Consider the following 21,453-nt stretch of genomic DNA (forward strand, 5'->3'; position numbering starts at 1 on the left):
ACCTTTTAAAAAAAATTCTGCAACTAGTCAAAGGTCAAAGGGCTTAGGAAGTGGTGAAATTGAACCTGAAGCCTGTGTTTTTTGACTCCAGAGCCATGCTCTCATTTAGTATAGAGATGATCTCCTAACCATTTACTCTATCTAAAAGGGGTTTTAAAATTCTGCAGGGAAACTGCTAGTGATCATACTCAAGAAGAAAACCTACAATTTACATGATTCTGTCTGCTAGTCCAAATCATTAGTGTCTACATAATCTGGGTCCCTGGCTGACACAAATAGTTAAGTGTTAGACTACTGACCAAAAGGTTGGTGTCCACACCTACCCACCGGTGCCTTGGGAATAGGAACTGGTGACCTGCTTTGGAAAAGTCACAGCCTTGTGGATCGCAGCTCTGCTCTACAATTTGGGGGCCACAGTGAGTCAAAATCAACTTGATAGCAACTAATAACAGTAACAGATCTGAGTCAAGTGAAAATTACTTTGATTTCTCTAAGCAAAAGACTATTCATTCAACAAATACATAGCATATTACTTTTATTCTGTATGGAGCTATCAACTTTCCTTTATGCCCTTTTGGCTCAGAATGGTGTAAATTGTGGGGTTCACAGTTTTTTTTGTTGTTGTTGTTTTTAATGTCATTGTTAATACGTCAGGGTAATTTCTAAGGATGGTGGGAAAGTCATGCTGGAAAGTTAGACTTTCTGAAGGATCATAGTCAAGCAAAAAGGGTCACAAAGTTCTCATGAATGACACAGAGTTATGGCAAAGTTCTATAAAGCATTAATCTCCTCATGGCTCAGTTTTCCTGGTTTTGACTTTTACTTGCTTTCAGCCTTGAGTAGAGAAACTTGGAACATTTAGTCAAGCTTTTGGGTTTCAGTATCATTATGAGTGATCTAAATGTCTTTGCATATTTTACCTGTTTTTCTAGAACTGGATGCTCCCACTAACCTCCGATTTACCAATGAGACTGACTCAACTGTCGTGGTAACTTGGACCCCACCTCGGGCCCAGATAGCAGGGTACCGACTGAGTGTGAGCCTGACCCGAGGAGGCCAACCTAAGCAGTATAATGTGGGGCCCTCAGCCACTCAGTACCCACTGAGGAATTTGCAGCCTGGGTCTGAGTACACTGTAACCCTCATGGCTGTAAAAGGCAACCAGCAGAGCCCCAAAATCACTGGAATCTTTACCACATGTAAGTCAGCATTTAAATGTTACTTCTTAGTGACGTTATCGATTCTTAGCTATATTTCTCTTCTCAGTTCTTCATACAGTCAGTCTTAAAAAAGTTAACTTGAAAGACAGTGCGTGATTTAAAGCAGGGCTTCTCACGGTGTGGTCTGTGAACTGGCCACTGGTCCATCAAGGTTTTGTTATTAGCACAGAACAAGATAAGGAGTTTATGCCAGAACATAAATAATGAAGCGTGCTGTGTAGTTCAGTTGATAATTTCTTTGAAGCAAGACTTTCTTGATGAAGGAAACAGTGTGCTAATCTGCATACATTGCAAAGCTGCTTATTTGCTCTGAGCCCAGCACTTTGAGTAGCAGAAATTAAATGTATCCAGATTTTTGGAAATTGAATTCTGTTGTGTTAGATGAGTTTCCCAAATACTAGTTAAGGCAAGAAAAAATCAGCACCTATGGCTACATCTTGGGAGCTCTGGTAGCATAGTGCCTAAGGCATTTGACTGCTAACCAGAAGACTGGTGGTTCAAACCCACCAGCCACTCCTCGGAAGGAAGATGGGGCAGTCTACTTCCTTAGTGATACTGCCTCAGAAACCCAAAGAAGGGTCACTATGAGTCCATCCGACTCCACGGCACATAACACCAACAACAACAACAACAATGGCTACATCTTAATAGTTTGGGCATCAAATGATAGCCATGAAATAAGTTCAGGATAAAAACATCTACTGAATGGATACAAACCAACAATGAAACAAGAAGCGAACTAAGTAACTTGTGCAGTGTTGATTGCCGCTATTAAAGTACTTCTGCTGAACAGAATAGCACTTTTTTTTAAAATTTCCTTTCCTGAAATTACTTTTGACATTCCACAGAGGGGGAAATACAGTAATTTTTGGTCATGTCTTTTCTTTTACCCAACCTTTTAGAAAAAGGGGGTCTTAAATCTCTTACATGTGTACATTACAATAAAGGTTTGTATTCACAAACAGACTTCTATGAAATAAGAGTCACATTTACATCCCAAAGAATTATAAGACCCCTAATTTCTTGCTGAGCATTATTTGTTATTTTGAGCTCAACATTTTGAATTACAAAGCCCCAGCATAAGTGCTTTTTTGCACCTGTATTATAACTATAAACACAAAACACAATGCCATCAAGCCGACTGACTGACTCATAGTGACCCCTCCTTGGATTTCTGAGGCGGTATCACTACAGAAGTAGATTGCCCAACCTTCCTTCTGAGCAGTGGCTGGTGGGTTTGAGCTGCCAACCTTCTGGTTAGCAGTGAAGTGCCTTAGGCACTGCACTGCCAGAGCTCCTTGTTATAACTATAGTGTGTGATTTTCTGAAAACTTTCATCAAATCTTACATTTTTGACTCACTTAAAAATATAGGTGTTAAAAGGCATTCAAAATGTGAATGCAACAGTTTGTAGACAAACAGGGAATTTTTAAAATTATTCCTTGTAAGAAGTCATAATTGACCAAAAATTACTTCCACTTAAATTTGATGTATGAAGTTTGCTACTAGAGGATTTTTCTAAAGTAATTTTTAATCATAAACAAATAAAATCTACTTTTCTTTGTAAGCAAGTTCACTTTAAAATGTTGCAGTTACTTGTAATACAGTGTTAAGATACTTGAAAATCTATTAACCTGAGATCAGTGTCTTTGTCTGTCTTAAAATTATTTCTTGTAGATCCCCATTGCCACATTATGATGGAGATTGCACTAAACGTAGCCTTTTAGTAGATATGGTCTTTGCTGAAATAGATTTACATCATTGTCTTTTTTTACTCCTTAACATAAGACATCTTTTATGTAGTTTCTGTTGTGGAATAACATGCCTATAAACAAACAAAGAAACAAAAAACATTTGCAATGATGTTAACTATAAAGAAGTAGGGGCAGGGGTAAGTGTAGGATATTTCAAGCACATTGGAAGACTTTGATGTGTTGGACATAATTATTTTAATTTCTGTATAATGTATTTGTAAAAACTGTCATTGTATTTGAGAGTCAAAAACTAATTTTATTAGATTAAGATTAACATAGTGCCTTGCACATACTATATTTTCAAAAGACACTTTGTTGAATAGATGATTGATTCAGCAAAGAATGATAAGGAAAACACTCAACCAAGATTAGATTTAAAATAAACCAACATTTCAGGGAGTTGTATGACTTCACTGGGGCTTCCAGTGGTCCCTAGGGCTGCAGACATCAGCAAGGCTTGCATGTTTTTGAATTGCTTTAAGTTTCTATCCGTTTTTACTGTCTTAACAGGCTGAATTCTGGAAATAACTTTTCTGGGTTTTATAACTTGTGCTAAATTCTTAACAGCAAATGTGATAGGGAAGGGGAAAATAAGCTGTTTCTGGGAAAATTCAGCTTATTCCCTTATAAATAGGGCAAATTTTATGTCTTTAACAGCCAGACCATTCTTCACCTAGCAAGAGCTGCCAAAAGCCACTGCTCATACTTACAGTCACATCCTTTGTTTGACATCAGTTTGTGGCTTGGAGATTTTCCTGTAATGGTCTTCCCAGGCAGAGAGCATCGTTTTAAACTTGGGAAGATTCTAGCTGGTTGGCTCAAGCAACAGAAAACACCCAGTCTTAAAGCCCAGGACAATTGAGGCGAATATTATTTGTGAAAAAGTTGTGGCTTTCCCAGATGTTTGGCAAGAGAAGCTCACTGCTCCCTGTATTGTTTTTCGTGGACTATTAACATTGTCACACAGAGTTGGCCGTGGCATTTCAGCAAAGTCAGCAGTAGCCAAGTGCTATGTGATTTCAGAGACACTGAGAAAGCATCATGGTTATTCCATCTTATTTCCCACCAAACTCCATTGAAACAACATATTTATGAAACAGCTCATTAAACCAGTAGAACTTTAATTCTGCCGTTAGGACAGTCATTACAAAGTGGCCCACACACATTTGACTTTTTTTCCCCTCACACAGTATTTTAAATATTAAAAAAAAAAAAAAAAAAGCACATTAAAATCCAGACAGAAAACCATGGAAGAATCACTGTTATCACAGTGCTGGGCCTGAATTCCCACATAGCAAAAAATTGCCTAGACCTGAGTAGACACTGGAGTCTTAATGCTTTTTTAAAGCCCAGTTCATATAACTTTGGAGAATAACTGTCTTTCTCTCTCACCACTTATTCATAATTCAGTGTAAATTAATTTAATCTTTTTTTTTTTCCTAGTGAGAATAGAATTTATCTGGTACGTAAAGAGGAAAAAATAGTGAGGACATTAAACATATGACGAAGGCTAGTAACACACTTGCAACTCTTGAATTTGAGTCTCCCAACTCACATGTCAAATATAATCTACAGATTGTAAATGTATAACAAGATTTGCAAAGTTATTGGAAATAACCTTAACTTTGTGTACACAGGCTCTTTTTCTTCCTTTATTTTATTTACTTTTTAAAATAAGATTTTCATTAAGAGAAAGAATAGTAGTGTCAGGATGCTAGAAGATACAAAAGAAACTTTTGTTATATTTTCTAATTCCAGCAGCAGAATACTAAGTATCTGTAGTATTATTATTCTAAGTGAATAATCACATATTTAGGGACTGAATCTTTATGGGTTTATAAGTTTATCCAGGGAGGTATATGTTGTTTAACTTTAATATGGCATCTCTTATCCGAACTTAAAATAAGTGGCAATCATCATGGAATAATTCATCATAAAGCTATTTTTAGATCACCATGTATAATTTAGCCTATAACCCATTGTTCTCAAATGAATGATTAAGAAACAACATGCTGATCTGTGCGGTGACCAGTTTTATTTTTTGTATGAAATTTTATACTGAAGATGTAAGTAAATTTATCATCATCAAACTCATTTTCCAACTATGATTAAAATACACAAATCATAGACTCCAAGGAATTAAGAGGAACCTCCGTAAAGTTTATCCAGTCCCTTGTTACTCAGTATGGTCACTGAGTCAGCAGCATCAGTATTATTACTGAGTTTGTTAGAAATGCAGAATACCTGTCTCCACCTTAAAAAAGCAAAGGAGTTGCTGTCAAGCCAGTTCCAGCTCATGGCAACCTCATGTGTTTCGAGTGGATCTGCGCTCCGTAGGATTTTCAATGGCTGTATTCTTTTGGAAAAGGAGCCCTGGTGGTGTAGCAGTTAAGTGCTTGGCTGCTAACCAAAAGGTCAGCGGTTCAAACCCATCAGCTGCTCTGTAGGACAAAGATGTGGCAGTCTGTTTCCATAAAGATTGACAGGCTTGCAAACCCTGTGGGGCAGTTCTGCTCTGTCTTCTAGGCTTGCTATGAGTCAGAATAGATTTGGCAGCAGTGGGTAGGGTTCTTTTGGAAGGAGGTCACCAGGACTTTCTTCTGAGGTGCCCCTGGGTGAATAAGCTGAGCACTTAACCATTTGCACTACCCAGGGACTCATGGACCCACCTTAGACCTGCAGAACCCAAATCTGCATTGTGACCAGGTTCCCGGGTGATCTGTAGGGCACAGTGAAGATTGAGAAGCTCTGGTCTACTCCACAGTCTCACTCAGTGAAGGAACAGAAGTTGCATTCTGGATCCACTGGTCACTTAATCTGAGCTTCTCAGTAAAAATGCTTGTTATCCATTATCTGTGCAATTGTGTGTGATTCCAAGGTCTGACCACTGGCATTGTTTTCTTTTCACAGTGCAGCCTCAAGGCTCCATCCCACCTTACAACACAGAGGTGACTGAAACTACCATAGTGATTACATGGACCCCTGTTCCAAGGATTGGGTTTAAGGTAAATTGCAGATGTTTCTAATCTGTCCTGATATGGCCCAAAGGTTCCTTCATTTCCTTCATGTATTAGGACATGGTAGAAACAGGATGTTCAAGAGTCGGGAGACCTGGGATTTATTACCTGCTTCTGTTTAGACCTCTCTGACCCCACTTCCTGCATAGTCAGGGCCTAACAAGATGATGAATTACTGCAAGGCCGGGATGGGGCAGTAGCTGTGAAAGTGCTTTGCAAAGGGTAAAACGTTAATATGGAACTTTTAGTTGTTGTTGTTATCTGATTTTCTCTACCCTTTCCCCCAAGGGAATTGCACTTGAAACTATAGGGGAAACTGTGTTTGATAAGTTGTTCAAATGGGTGTCAACAAGGTCGTTGAAAGTCAATTTAAGGAAATGAATTGAACACAGAGTCATTTAAAAATCATATTTTCATCCAATCAGTTTCATCTCAACTTGTTTAAATCCCTGTGGGTGAATCTCATGATACAAGTTAAGATTAAGGTCTTCCGTGTAGAAATCTTGATTCACGTTCTTCAAAGTAATAATATCAGAGAAGTGATGAATACAAATGAATAGGATTCCTTTCTTTGGCATTCAGAGTGTAGGAGAGGGAAATATTTATTGTGATTGGAAATCAAGACAAAATCCCCATGGTTGTTTTTAAAGAGTACGCCAAAGGTCACTTCTTTTCTAAGGTATGCACATGGCCACAGTGATGATTAAGCTGTTTAAATATATATTTACTGTTTTTGAAGATTGCCAGCATAACTTTTAAATTTCTGTTATCATAGTGTCATTCTGACCTTCAGAAGCCTTACAACACAGAAAGACTGTCTCTAGAGTACACAATTCGACAACACACTATTATCTAGGTTTTTGAAATGTAATCTTAAAAGAATTTATAATTATAGGTCTATTCATTTTCATCCTTCTGTGACATATCATCCTGCAATTGAAGCTAGGAACATATTTCTTAAAAAGGACTGCCTTTACACTACAAAGTGCTATGGGGGCTGATGCCTTTAAGTGGTAACTGAAAACTGAATAAATTTTGAATAACTCATTAAAAGAGAGAGCTAGGGGATGTGTTCCAGCACAAAGAAAATACAAATGAAGTGCCAGGTGTTCCAAAATCCCTCTGTACTTCTGGTTTGTACCAAGAGATGATTTATCAAGTAAAATAGTACATAATGACAGTTCTCTGCAACTTTCAGTTACAAGCCACCCTGGTGCAATTTTGGACTATACCACCCCCGGCCCAGCCCCCCAGGACAAGGAATTTCTGACTAAAATGTATAATAGAGCTAAAATAAGGCCCAGTACTCATGCCCAAGTATATTGTACGGTTCCTGGGAAGTTCATGTTATATAAAGCATAAGCACAATGTCTCAGCAGTAACTCAGCTTTGGAAATACTTGCCATTGGTGTTTATTTGACTTTTCTTCTTCTAGCTGGGTGTACGACCAAGCCAGGGAGGGGAAGCACCGCGAGAAGTGACTTCAGATTCAGGAAGCATTGTTGTGTCTGGCCTGACTCCAGGCGTGGAATACGTTTACACCATCTCAGTCCTGAGAGATGGGAAAGAAAGAGATAAACCCATTGTAAATAAAGTTGTGACACGTAAGCAGAGCTCTTTTTTCTCTTTTCTTTGCTTCCAGTTTATAGTATGACTTTAAAAAAAAAAAAGCTAATATCCTTTTTCTTTTTTACTCAAGATCATGGGACAGGCATTTCTCATCCCACTTATATTATTATTAGCTATTTCTAATTTGGAGTAGTGGGTTCAACTCATGTTACATATTCCAAGGTATCAGAAGTGTTCTTTCTATGCTAAGATTATTCTAAAACTATTATGAACAAGACAGAAATAAGTTCAATAGCATTTCAGTCACTAAACATAAAAACTTTTGTATCAAAGAATTGATCTCCATCATTTTGCCAGAATACAACATGTGTATTTTCACTAATTGTAGAAAAAAGGAAAAATCGAAGGAAAGAAGGAAGTGTTCCACAAGTCAAATGCTTGGGTTAGCTTTAACTCTTAATTTAAATTTTTCTTTCTGAACAGCATTGTCCCCACCAACCAATTTGCACTTGGAGGCAAACCCTGACACTGGAGTCCTCACTGTCTCCTGGGAGAGGAGTACCACGCCAGGTAAGCCTGCGAATCTATCACAGCAACTATATACGATACCTTCCCAAGACAAAGAGCTTTGAAACTGTTTCCTATCAGTGAAAAACACTGTCAAAATTTTAAGTACTCATCTCTTCACAAAAAAAGACAGGATTAGTGTACATAGTAAAGTCATATTTAGGTAGTTTTAAGGTAACGTTTGTTTAAATCAGAGGAAAGAGAATAGTCACACACTAAGGTACAGGAAAAAGGCAGGTGCTTACCAAGCTGTAGGAAATATGAAGGTTAAGGAAAAGCATTTTGAAAAGTGGATTTTACTCACTTTTTTTTTTCAGTGAAAGCTGAAAGCATACTATGCCATTTTCCTTTTATAAGCTGTTCATAAGTTCTAAGCTTATCATTCAGTGAAGTTTCACAAATATGTTTGCATGAGTTGTACCATGAAAACCCATGGGTTATGAAGGGCAGAAATGGCTATTTTATATATCAGGAAACAGATACAGAAAAAATTAATCTACCCATAGTCACATACTATAAATGTTATAGATCTGGGATTATAAATTGTTTTTAACTCCTTTTCACACACAACATCACAAATTTAGAAGTTTCTTTTATTATTGTATACTCGGTACTGAGAAATTTTGTTAAATGGAGTTCCATGATTGTTTTTGAAACCTTAATGAAGCTTTTGTTTAAACTCCTTGTTTACACACATTGAAAATTCTTTATCTAATCCTAGAATGTATAATAGCAATTAAATAGCAATATTCAAATAATATGATGTACCATGGGATGACAAGAAATTTTAAGTATTGTTTTTTAGATGGTTTTGCCAAGCCCCTGTGAAGGACTCATTAAATGAGAAATTTTAATTAAAATGTCCTTGTATTACTTAATATTGTCTATAAAGCACTCTGGTGGTGTAATGGATAAGGCATTTGGCTGCTAACCAGAAGATTAGCAGTTCAAACCCACCAGTTGCTCTGTGGAAGGAAGAAGGGACAATCTATTTCCATGAAGATTTACAGCCTTGGAAACCCGATGGGGGCTGCTGTGAGTTGGAATCAATTTGATGGCAGTGCTTTTGTTTGTTTTTGTAGTAGAGATACCACTATTAGAATTTCAAGACTCTTGTTATGGAAAAAATTCTAAATTCAAACAAAAAGAGATGCTTCAGCTAAAGTTGACTGCATCCTTAACTGCTATACTTACTAATTTAAGGGATATATTTAGCTTATTATCCACAGTTTCTAATTTTACTGTAATTTCATAAACAGTTCTTTACGTGGGCATACAGCCAAGGCAATTATCTTTAAATCTAACTGGAATAAAACAAGTTCAGAATATCCTTTTTAATCCCTCTGTCAAGTAGAATGATTTTGGTGGCATTTTCATTCCTTGTAAAAACATAGTGTAAGCCAAAGCTGCACAATTTCCTTTCATGTTAGACTGAATTTGAAATTTCAGGTTGGCAAAGTTTCATGCTTGTTAACATGAGTATTATTACCTAGTCCTGAGCATAGTGGCTAAAGCACTTGACTGCTAACCAGAAGGCTGGCGGTTCAAACCCACCAGCCACTCCTCGGAAGGAAGGTTGGGCAATCCTACTTCCGTAGTGATACTGCCTCGGAAACCCAAGGAGGGGGCGCTATGATTCGGGGCCGACTCGACGGCACATAACAACAACAACAACAATGGTCTCACCTGCTCACCTGGACAATCACTAGTTAATGCAATGATCCAAATATCTACTTTCCATATGGTTGGATTTACGTGACTACACCACTGTGGTGTTCACCCTGTTACACCAATTGACAGAATATTCCATCATTTCCTCACCATTTAGTAGTTTAACTTAACTGTACTTTCTCATTTAACTTTTAATTGTCCCGGCGGATGTCTGGTCGTCATTGTTTTCCTTTGAATGTATCTCTCCTTCCCTTCAATCCACCCTCTTACAATCTAATTTCTGTGATTCCTGAAGTCTTAAACAATTAATATTCTTTCTCTAAGTATAGCTACATTTTTTCGCTTTTTCTCCATTCATTATTCCATTCCTGTAAGTCCTGTATCTTCAGATCTTTTAAATTAGAAGAACCCTCTCTGGGGATATGTTTAAGGTTTAGAGGGATCCCGTACTAGGCAGGTAAAACAGAATATTCTTCAGATTTCCTGCAGGTCATTGTTAAGGAAATGTAAGGTAGAGTGGAGGAAGGAGTTGGGATTTGGAGACTGGAAAGCCCTTGGTAATTACTTCTGCTCTCTGAGCTTTTGTTTAAACAGAGAATAGTAATATTATGTGCCCCACAGGATTATTGTAAGCCTTGAATGACAGTACACAAACTAAACCTGCTGCCTTCAAGTGGACTCCAACCCAGTGGAGTCTCAATAAACACCAGGTCTTTTATCTGTTTCCCTCTGTGAGCCTGTCAGTGGAGTTTAGTTTAGTGTGGTCTGGGCCACAGATGCTTCCTGTAATAACTCTCTCCTTTCTGTTTTCTCTAGACATTTCTGGTTATAGAATTACCACGACCCCCACCAATGGCCAGCAGGGATATTCTTTGGAAGAAGTAGTCCACGCTGATCAAAGTTCCTGTACTTTTGAAAACCTGAGTCCTGGCCTGGAGTACAATGTCAGTGTTTACACTGTCAAAGATGACAAGGAAAGTGTCCCTATCTCTGATACCATCATCCCAGGTAATGGAAAAATAAGCTGTCATCCTCAGAATGGCACTTTCAGTAAGAGTAGGGATTAGCATCTTAATCCCTAGCTGGTTGAGTGTGTCAGGTGTACTTGGGATTTAATTCTGATCTGCCAACTACACTTTCCACAACCATGAAGTTAAAGCAACTCTTTGGAGAAACGCTTGCTGTTAACACTGCCTTACTGCCTGTGCTTCACTGGGATGCCACCAGCTGTGATGGGTATGTAGTGAATGGAGGGGCACCCATGGCATTAACTCTGTACTGCCCGCTCATGTGGAAAAACTACTAAAACAGTGTCATGTGTGTGTATTCGGTACTGACAGGCTAAAAGTAATGTGGTAAATGCATCCCATCAGTACATTTGTGCCTGATTTTACAGTCCTCATCAATTTTCAGCAGCTATCTACAAAAGAGTATTTGTCTCCGTAGGTGAGCACTGAAATACCATTTCCTTGACATGGGCCTTCATCTTGTGGTTGCAAGCCCTTCTTTTTTAAAATTGAAAAAAGAAGTAAAGGCCACATTTTCAGGGTATTCATTCTTATGGACTGAAAGACAACACTGAAGAGACCTATCTCAAGATAGGCTTGTTGTTGATCCAAAATTGAATTATGGAAGCACTGGACAGACTGTGTTGCCCTTACACTCTTTGGTAGAATGCTTTTTACTAATACTAATTAAATAACTTTGATTATGAATTCAATAAATTATTGGCAGTGGCCTTCCTCTCCTCAGCCTGAATGTGTTTTTGAATGGCCTATCTCATACCACACATTCATAATGCATAGCATTATGACTGATACTGTGATGAGTTTTTATATGAAATAAAAAAAAAAACTCATCAGCCGTTTTATTTTTTAATCTTTTTCATGCAAGCTCTATTTTCCTACTAAAAAGTTTTAGATTTTTAAAACATTGCTGATACTGCGGATACAATGTCTAAATTCTACAAATGGTTCTGACATTCTAAACAAGCCTTTGAGTTTTAGGAACCTGAGATGTTCAAGCAGTACAACTGAGAGACATTTTCTAAATGCACGAAAATCCCTAATTGAATATTGAAACCTATTTTGTTCTATCAGGGAAGCAAATTCTTCATAGTGCCTAGGATGTCTTTTTGAATCATTTTGAGACAGATTGCATATTACCATCATTGCTTTAACAATCCATCAATTTTACTACTTGTAACCTGATAAACACTGCTTTATTTTTTTCCTCTTTTTTGCCTCTATTTTCCTTTTGCCCCTCTTTGCTTTGTAACTCAATAGAGGTGCCCCAACTCACTGACCTAAGCTTTGTTGATATAACTGATTCAAGCATCGGCCTGAGGTGGACCCCGCTAAACTCTTCCACCATTATTGGGTATCGCATCACAGTAGTTGCGGCAGGAGAAGGTATCCCCATTTTTGAAGATTTTGTGGACTCCTCAGTAGGATACTACACAGTTACAGGGCTGGAGCCGGGCATTGACTATGACATCAGCGTTATCACTCTCATTAATGGCGGAGAGAGTGCCCCTACTACACTGACACAGCAAACGGGTGAATTTTGAAAACTTCTGTGTTTGAGACATGGATAGTGTTGCATGCTGCCACCAGTCACTCTGGTTAAATCTGGATGTTTCCAGGGAGAACCCAGCAATTTGCCAGAGATTTTGTTTCAGGGCTAAGCAAGCAGATGCCTATAGTAACTGAAGGAATGAAGCCATATGCAAATAGTCTTACGTGCGCTTCATTTAAACCATGAATAAATAGAAAGCTAAAGAAATACAGATATCGAATCTTTTCCCTACAAAATGGTGCGTTAAGTAAATCTGCAGACCTAGAATATATTTTAATACCTCACATTAATCTTAAATTGTACCATGAGCGCCATTTAACAATAAGAAGGCATGTGCTTCCCAAATGTACCATGTATTCTCCCTTCTACCCTTTGACGAACTGCCCCGTGTTCCTTCTTTATAGCTGACGGAAAACCCATTGAGATTTAGGTAAAGTGGAAAGAAGTTGTTCTGAAGTAGGAGAAAACTTTACTTTGGAGCATTCTAGGGTTCATTGCCATCTACCATTATTATAAGAACACCTCTTTAACCACAGTCTGGGGACAAGCATGCAGCATTATAAAGGTTCTCTGCTCTGCATGGTAAGAAACATGCTGAGAACCAATTTGCATGAACCCTTTTCACTTGTGAGTAGAATTCACTGAATGGAATTGTAGCTATTCCAGTAGCTGTAGACATCCCACATCAGGGGGAAATTCAGGACTCTCTTGGCTTCCTGCGTGTGTGCATGTCTGTGTTTGGGAAGTACCGCTGTGTTTCTCCTTGCTGTGTGGCAACTTAAGCCTCTTCAGCCTCGGGTTAAAGTACTCTCAGTGCTATTGGTAATGTTCTTACAATTAGTGGATTTGAAACTAGATTAAAATTTTCCTTTAAAAACTAGTGATGATGGCAGAAAGGTTAAAGGGGCCTAACAGTACTGTGTGTAGTGTCTGATTTTTAACAGTAGTAGAATATGATTTAGATTAGATTTGCATCATTTGCATGATTATGACTATTTTCTTTATGCATGAAATACTGGTTTTAACTTTTCCAGTTATTTTTGTTAGCTTTAATTTTAAAATTACATTAACTCAGTCTTCCTTCTTATATGAACCCAGCTGTCCCTCCGCCCACTGATCTGAGATTCACCAATATTGGTCCAGACACCATGCGTGTCACCTGGGCCCCACCCCCATCTATTGAACTGACCAACTTCCTGGTGCGCTACTCACCTGTGAAAAATGAGGAAGATGTTGCAGAGTTGTCAATTTCTCCTACGGACAATGCAGTGGTCTTAACAAGTAAGGAGACAAATGTATTTGTTCAATAAACAGTAACCTAGAATATAATAAGGAGCTGTGGTGGTGCTGTGCTTAAATAAAGCATTGGGCTATTAACCAAAAGGTGGTAGTTCAAACCCATCAGCTGCTCCATGGGAGAAAGATGAGGCAGTCTGCTTCTGTAAAGTTTTACAGCCTTGGAAACCTCATGGGGCAGTTCCACTGTGTCCTTTAAGGACGCTATGTGTTGGAATCCACTTGATGGCAATGGGTTTGGGTTTTTTGGTTTAGAGTATAATGAATGGATTCTGAGTTCTCAATTAGAACAAGTAAGAGCAGGAGAGATACAACATAGCTACACACTGAACTCCAAACCCAATGTGGCTCCATAAATTTTGAATTCATGGAGTCCCAGAAGTAACTGATCAGTTATGGACGAAGTACAGCCAGAATGCTCCTTAGAAGCAAGGATGGTGAGACTTTGTCTCACTTAATTTGGACATGTTACCAGGAGGGAACAATCCCTGGAGAAGGACATCGAGCTTGGTAAAGTAGAGGGTCTGGTAAAGTAGAGGAAGACCTTCAAGGAGCTGGACTCACAGTGGCTGCAACAATGGGCTCAGACATGCCACTGTGAGAATGGCACAGGACTAGACAATGCTTCGCTCTGTTATCCATGCGTTGCTGTGAGTCAGGAGTGACTGGCAGCACCTAACAACATGTTTTGAAAGATGTAATGTTTATTGCCATGCTAATAACTTTGATATCTGCAACTTTTTTAAAAGTCAGAATTGAAAAACACCAGCAATGAACTTCAAAGACTTCAAATTCTGCTTCCAAATAAGCACATAAAAATATGTGAATGTCCAGAGAAATTCTCTGACTAGAAAAATAAATGAGGGACTGAAACTAGAAGCACTATACTTGTTTTATTCTCATTAAAAAAAAAAAAAAAAAGTGTCAGCAGATAGTGTAACATTTGAAAACTTAAGAGTGACTGACGATAGATCAGGATGTTATTTTGAAGAAAGAACCAGAATTTAATTTGTGCTTCAAAAAGAGTCTGTTAGCATTTCTCTGAAGGCTGAGAACTTGGAAAACAGCTCACATTAGAAAACAACAACAATTATGGAAATTGTCCCTTTCTAGTTCCTACCCTTTGGAATAGACACTGTTTATTAAAGAAAATAAGAATTCCCTGCCCCATAGTGCTGTGTTTCATGTAAATGTTGATCCTCATTTTTTTCACCATAATAGCAAAGTACATATATCAGAACAGCCAAAGATTCCATGTTAGGGAAAAATATCTCACATTTATTTATGTTATCAAATGATTACCTTAAAATATCCTCTACCTTTCAAATATATGTTAGGAACACAAAGAAAGGCAGTTCAATGTGACCATGGTCTTGGTTTCTCACATTCTGGCTGAGGGTGAGATCTGGAGCACACATATATTGGCATGTGGGTGATAGGGCTATTGTTTTTATGATGGAGCACTCTGGAGTGAGTAGTTACAGCACTACCCACATCACAACCACTATCTGCCTCACCCTAGTCCAGACCTGTCAACACAGTCAGTTGTGTGCTCTAAAGCCTTATGAAAGGTCTTAATGCTACACAGGACCTCAACGTAGCTACCGCCCCCCAGAGAAGCCATTGTTACTGTTTTTTACAGATAAAGCAACTGATGTTCTAAGTGATTGAGTACATTGCCCTTGGCCAAACAGGAAGGAGGGAAATCAAGTCCAAGCATCATGCCTTCTAGGGCATGGACTTGCTTGCCCAATCTTACAGGTGCCCCTACAGAAAGGCTGGAGGGGAGATGGCCTGGAGGGAAATGGGAGCTTAGCGAGTAGGAGTTCAAAGGTTAGAAACCTTCCTCTGTACCTTTCTGGCATCTCAAAGTGGCCGAACACACAGTTTATCGGTTGAGTATTTTTAAATATTTTGTTCTCACCTTAACATGGTAGAACTGATCACGTTCTTTCGGCAGTGTGACTTTTTTTTCCCAGTGAAGGTTAATTGCTAAGACCACTGGTCCTGGTCTGGGTTAAGCCCTGTGTGATCCAGGGCAAGTCACTTATCTTCTCTCATCCTTCAGTTTTCTCTTTCATAAGATGGAGATAATTGAAGTAAACCCAAACTTTTGGAAGTAATGGATATGTTCATTATCTGGAATGTGGTGATGGTTTCATGAATGTATACATATGTCAAAACCGTCAAATTTACACTTTCAATATAAGCAGTTTATCATATGTCAACAAAGCTGCTAAAAAATAATAAAACTACCTCATAGGTCTATCTTATAGAATAAAAAGTAATCTATACCACAGTCATTATTTTGTGTCCTCAACAGATAGACCATTAAGTGGATGGCAGAAATACTATGATCATGCTGCAGCAATTCCTTTTTTTCTTTTTTAACTGAACATCCAGCCAGCTGCCTTTTCATGGTGCATGGTCTGTGTCCCATTAACAGAAGTGGAGCTGATGGCAGGGCTTTGAGATGCTGTAGGGCAAGGCGACCCTTCTCTATCACCTACTGATTACAGACCATCTGGAGGTACAGACATTCACTTAGGTGTACGTGGGTGAGAGGAATGGACACTTGGACATTTCATCAGTAGAAATAGTCCCGGGAGTGCTGCGGTTGTTCGTGCTTTCATGTGTAAGGTTAACAGAAGCTCCACTTGCCTCTGCAGATCTCCTGCCTGGGACAGAATATTTAATTAGTGTCTCCAGTGTCTACGAACAACACGAGAGCATACCTCTTAGAGGAAGACAGAAGACAGGTGAGTTGTGGTGGCAAAATACTGATCAGGCAGCTTTTGCTGACCAGTTTAAAATAGCAAAATGAAATGCTATTTCTAAAAAACACATCTTTATATGTTGTGATAATGTCATTACTTTTTGATCATTGGTCTTCAAAAGTAAAAGATACCTCATTCAACAATGAAGATTCAACTCTGCTTCCAGAGAGGATCAATGGTAGTCCAGAGTTTTGTTATCTATTCTTTTAAAAAACATCCCAAGAAGAGTACTCCATTATCTCCATTATTTGAAAATGGCAGACATTGCTTCTCATCAGATGGTTCTGTTTAATGGCTGACCCAGCACTGTCATTGTCATCAAAGAACTTTCCCACCATTATTAAGCTGCCAAGTGTATCCCTTTTTTCCTACTTGATGAAATACTGATTTACTATATAGAGGAAGTTGAACTGAGTTCATAGATATTATGTCCTTTCTTAAATATGAATGCTTTTTATTTTTACCTTTAAAAAACAGTGTGGTACATTTTTTATAGTCCATTTGTTTTCAAAAGAGAGTGATAATAGCTCAATTTGGTTTAAGCATATTATTGAACAGAATAAATGAATGTTATAACTGCAACAGAAATTTGTTAGAAGCCCCAGAGAGGTTAAGTGATTTGGATTTGAGATTAACTCTGAATTCTTGTTAATTTTCCTGCAATGTAATAAATTCTTAATTGATGAGGAATTATCGGCATTGTAGTTTGTTCAGAATAGTGTTTTCCTATACCTTTATGAACCTTTGTGTTTTCCATAGTTAGACCTCTATTGACAAATCAATCCCTTTGTAAGGGACATTTGTAAGGGCTGTTGGAGAGCCCAATGCTTAACTCGGGAGCAGCAGATCTTGTCTTGCTTTGGAAGATACATGAACAGGATAGAAACATAGAATACTTAAACACTGAAGCATTCATGATAAATTCCCAGACTAACTTAAGTGCCTAACTTCAAATACAGAAACATACTACAATGATACATATAAATTACTTGGATTATTGTATTTAGTGAAACAAAACACAAAGAATGCTTGAGTTGGGCTTTTGAACTGAGTCGGTTTATGATTTTGAAATGTATGTGTGGCTTAGAATCAATACATGATAACCAGAAATTTATGACAAATCGTTCCATTATTTAAAAAAAAAAAAAAACAGAAACATTGTATGTATGTCACTTTCCCCTTAACTCTTTTTCACTTCCTAAGCTGGTGGCTTGGTGGCTCAGTGATTAAAACACTTAGCTGCTAACCAAAAGGTCAGTGGCTCAAACCAACCAGCCACTACGTGGAAGCAAGATGGGGCAGTCTGCTTCCTTGGAAACCCTATGGGGCTGTTCTGCTCTGTCCTCTAGGGTTGCTATGAGTTGGAAGTGACTTGACGGCAGTGGGTTGGTTTTTAATTTTAAGCTGGTGGTGTCTTTTTTTTTTTTTCCTCTCCTCCTCACCTGTCTGGAAAAACAGGTCTTGATTCCCCAACTGGCATTGACTTTTCTGATATTACTGCCAACTCTTTCACTGTCCATTGGATGTCTCCTCGAGCCACCATCACCGGTTACAAGATTCGCCATCATCCTGAGCACCTTAGTGGAAGACCTCGGGAAGATCGAGTTCCCCCCTCTCGGAATTCCATCACCCTCACCAACCTTCTTCCAGGGACAGAGTACGTGGTCAGCATCACAGCTCTCAATGGCAGAGAGGAAAGTCCCCCACTGGTTGGCCAACAGTCAACAGGTAACTTGTTCTCTGGTCTGCAAGGCAACTCGGAGGACTTTGTTATGCAAGTAGTGTCTTTTATGAAATATCTTTGTGTTGTCTAGTCTTGATCTCTTAGAGAACTGAGCATTGCTATGAGACATGAAGAAGGAAGTGATAGGCTGTATAGAGGAAATCTCCCTCTTAGAATATATGCAAGAAGGTGTTTTTTTCATCCCAACAACTTTCTCACCTGATTTAGGTATTTCTGTATTTCCAATAACTAAGGTTCTGTTCAATATGTTGTTAGGTACCATGGAGTCATCTCCGACTCACAGTGAAACAATAGAACAAAACACTGCCCAGTCCTACACCAGCCTCATGATCCCTGCTATACCTGAGCCCATCGTTGCAGCCACTGTATCAATCCATCTTGTTGAGGGCCTTCCCCTCCTTCATTGACCTTCCACTTTACCAAGCATGTTCAATATAGGAAATATAATATTCTATATCGAAGTTTCCTTAAAAATATAATACAGTAAAACCTGCAAAAGGCAGAAACTGTGGAAGGCAGGAACTTGTCAGAGAAGGAAACCTCAAATATTTTCCACTAAAAAGAGGGATAGAAAAGTGGTAAGTAAGACGGGACTCTGTCAAAGGTGGAGAACTTGTGAGACCTGGAAAAACAAGGCAGTCTGGTCAGGTTCCACGTCTCACAGGCTTCACTGTAATTTTAGTACACAGAGTCGTTGTTGTTAGGACATACATGCTCACGTATGTAAGCTAAAGTGCCAATATGACCACTATATGTTAGCCTCAAATGCATAAATTGGAAGGAGAGAGGGAGAAACAGAGAGAGGAGAAAGTTTGGCAAAATGTTACCAGTTAGTGAATCTCAGTGAAAGGAATATGGTCATTCATTGTTCTCTTTGGGTAACTTTTCTGTGGTTTTAAAATTTTTCAAACTAAGAATTTGAGGAAAAAAATTCAAGTTGGAAATAACTGTTTTATCACAACATGACTTGGGTTCTTAACCCTTACTTTGAATTGTTCATAATTTTTAATTCTGCTGATTTTGTAAACGAATCAAGGACTCATAAAGACAAGTATCTGGCAAGTGTAGAGTAAATCTGGGCATCGTTGGAAAGTTACAGAGGTGAAAATTTCACTTTTTTCCATGTTCCAGTTTCTGATGTCCCAAGGGACCTGGAAGTTATTGCCACGACCCCCAACAGCATATTGCTCAGTTGGGATGCTCCTGCTGTCACAGTGAGATATTACAGGATCACCTATGGAGAAACTGGTACGTGAGCAAGATGCCATTTCACACTCTGTTCAATCAGAATCTCTTGTGGGTTCATAACCTGAGAGCCCAACAAAGGAAATGTAATTAAATCAACTTTCCCAATTCCACTCAATGGCGCCTTGTCTTTTCCAAGAATATGTGTGATATAATTGGTAGTAAAATTAAGTGGCGCAGTGGTCAAGTGTGTGGCTGTAACTGAAAGGTTGACGGTTCAAACTTACTAGCCACTTTGCAGGAGAAAGATGTGGCAGTCTGCTTCTGAACAGATTTACAGCCGTGGAAACTCAAGATGGCCATTCTGCTCTGTCGGGTCACTATCAGTCAACTCAACGGCAGTGGGCTTAATAGGAAAATCAAGATAAAAAGTGATGTACATAATACAACCAGGACTCCCTGGCTGGGGCAGATAGTTCATGCTTTCAGCTGCTAATCGAAAGGGTGGTTCGTGGTTCGAGTCCATCCAGAGATGTCTCAGATGAAAGACCTGGTGCTCTACTTCCACAAAGTAGCAGCCGTTGCAAACCTCTATGGAGCACAGTTCCATTCTGACACACAGGGGTCACCACGAGTCAGATCGATTCCATGGCAACTGGTTTTTCTTAATATAATATGTCCACAGGTGGAACAGTAGAGCTGAGGAAGAAATAATTTTAAGTGTCATCAGTGGGGAAATGATAAGTGATTTTTATGTTTCCTTTTTTTATTTTCCTTAATATAAACATATTCCTTTAAAATTAAAATGTTAATCTAAAACTCAGTGACATTTTCAAGCTGAAACTTTAAAGTAACATTAAAATTTCCCCCCTAATTTCGACACACTTAATCAAGGTTTACCACGTGCATAAATACACCTTGCTGTTCCGGACCTCTTAATAGCGCTCTTTAAAGAGAATTAGCAACAAGGCGTGACTTACAAGCTGTTCTTGATACTTAATTCACTTACTCAGCAATACCCCTTCCAGTCTGAACACTGAATGAACCCCTTTCATACAGGAGGAACTAGCCCTGTCCAAGAATTCACGGTGCCTGGAAGCAAGTCTACAGCCACCATCAGTGGCCTTAAACCTGGAGTAGATTACACCATCACCGTGTATGCTGTCACCGGCCGTGGGGACAGCCCAGCGAGCAGCAAGCCGGTTTCCATTGATTACCGAACAGGTACAAACTCCTCCTCTGGGGTGACCCAGGCTTATTTATTCGGGTATTTTTGCCATGTTTTTCCAAGGCATTTTCCTCATTGTAGAATTGATTAAAAAAAAAAAAAAAAGTAACATCTACTGCTAACAGAGTTTCTAGATATAAAAGGAAGTACCCCAAGGGCAAGGATTTGTGTCTGTTTTGTTAATTGATATGTTATCCCTTGTACCTGCAATGGAGACAGGCATATAGGGTGCACATGCTCAATAAATGTTTGTTGAATGAATGAAAAAGTAAATGAGTAAGCTAATAAGGTGAAGAAGACAAACACCTACTTGGAATGTAACTACCTTGTGATTGAAAGCAACGTCCTAGTGAATGAATGTAATGGTATCTAGGTATGTGCTTTCATACCCCCAAAAGCCATTTTCATGTTCCTGCAAAAAGAAACACATGGGAAAGCTACGTAGCAGGAACAGATCATTTGGACATCTACTGGCACAAGAGAAAAGGCCTGTTCACACCACTGAGCCTTACTAATTTCTCCATGCTTTTATTTACAGAAATAGATAAACCATCCCAGATGCAAGTGACTGATGTTCAGGACAACAGCATTAGTGTCAGGTGGCTGCCTTCAAGTTCCCCTGTGACTGGTTACAGAGTGACCACCATTCCTAAAAATGGTCCAGGACCATCGAAAACCAAAACTGTAGGCCCAGGTAAGAATAACCAGCATCTCGCATTGCGTGGTCACAGCCAGCTACCCAGAGCAACCGAGTAGTTGATCCTGTGGGCTTGGGACCATAGTCGCAGGGGACATCAAGCTCAATTGGCATAACATACTATACAAAACATTGTTCCACCTCCTACTTT

At 38.9% G+C, this 21,453-nt stretch overlaps 1 protein-coding gene across 1 annotated transcript in view; it reads left to right on the forward strand.

The window, feature by feature from the left end:
* FN1 (fibronectin 1) overlaps positions 1–21,453 on the forward strand; it is an 80,197-nt gene that overhangs the window by 35,498 nt on the left and 23,246 nt on the right. Inside the window, exons 20-31 of the mRNA XM_007959848.2 lie at positions 933–1,199; positions 5,885–5,979; positions 7,427–7,595; positions 8,044–8,130; positions 10,615–10,806; positions 12,084–12,356; positions 13,474–13,656; positions 16,341–16,430; positions 17,907–18,176; positions 19,324–19,440; positions 20,437–20,601; positions 21,144–21,299. Of these exons, the coding sequence (XP_007958039.1) occupies positions 933–1,199; positions 5,885–5,979; positions 7,427–7,595; positions 8,044–8,130; positions 10,615–10,806; positions 12,084–12,356; positions 13,474–13,656; positions 16,341–16,430; positions 17,907–18,176; positions 19,324–19,440; positions 20,437–20,601; positions 21,144–21,299 (2,064 nt within the window). The remainder of the gene's footprint in view (positions 1–932; positions 1,200–5,884; positions 5,980–7,426; positions 7,596–8,043; positions 8,131–10,614; positions 10,807–12,083; positions 12,357–13,473; positions 13,657–16,340; positions 16,431–17,906; positions 18,177–19,323; positions 19,441–20,436; positions 20,602–21,143; positions 21,300–21,453) is intronic.

The sequence above is a fragment of the Orycteropus afer genome, unplaced genomic scaffold (assembly GCF_000298275.1).
Source record: "Orycteropus afer afer isolate SDZICR_OR568_19922 unplaced genomic scaffold, OryAfe1.0 scaffold00002, whole genome shotgun sequence".
NCBI classification, from domain to species: Eukaryota; Metazoa; Chordata; class Mammalia; order Tubulidentata; family Orycteropodidae; genus Orycteropus; species Orycteropus afer.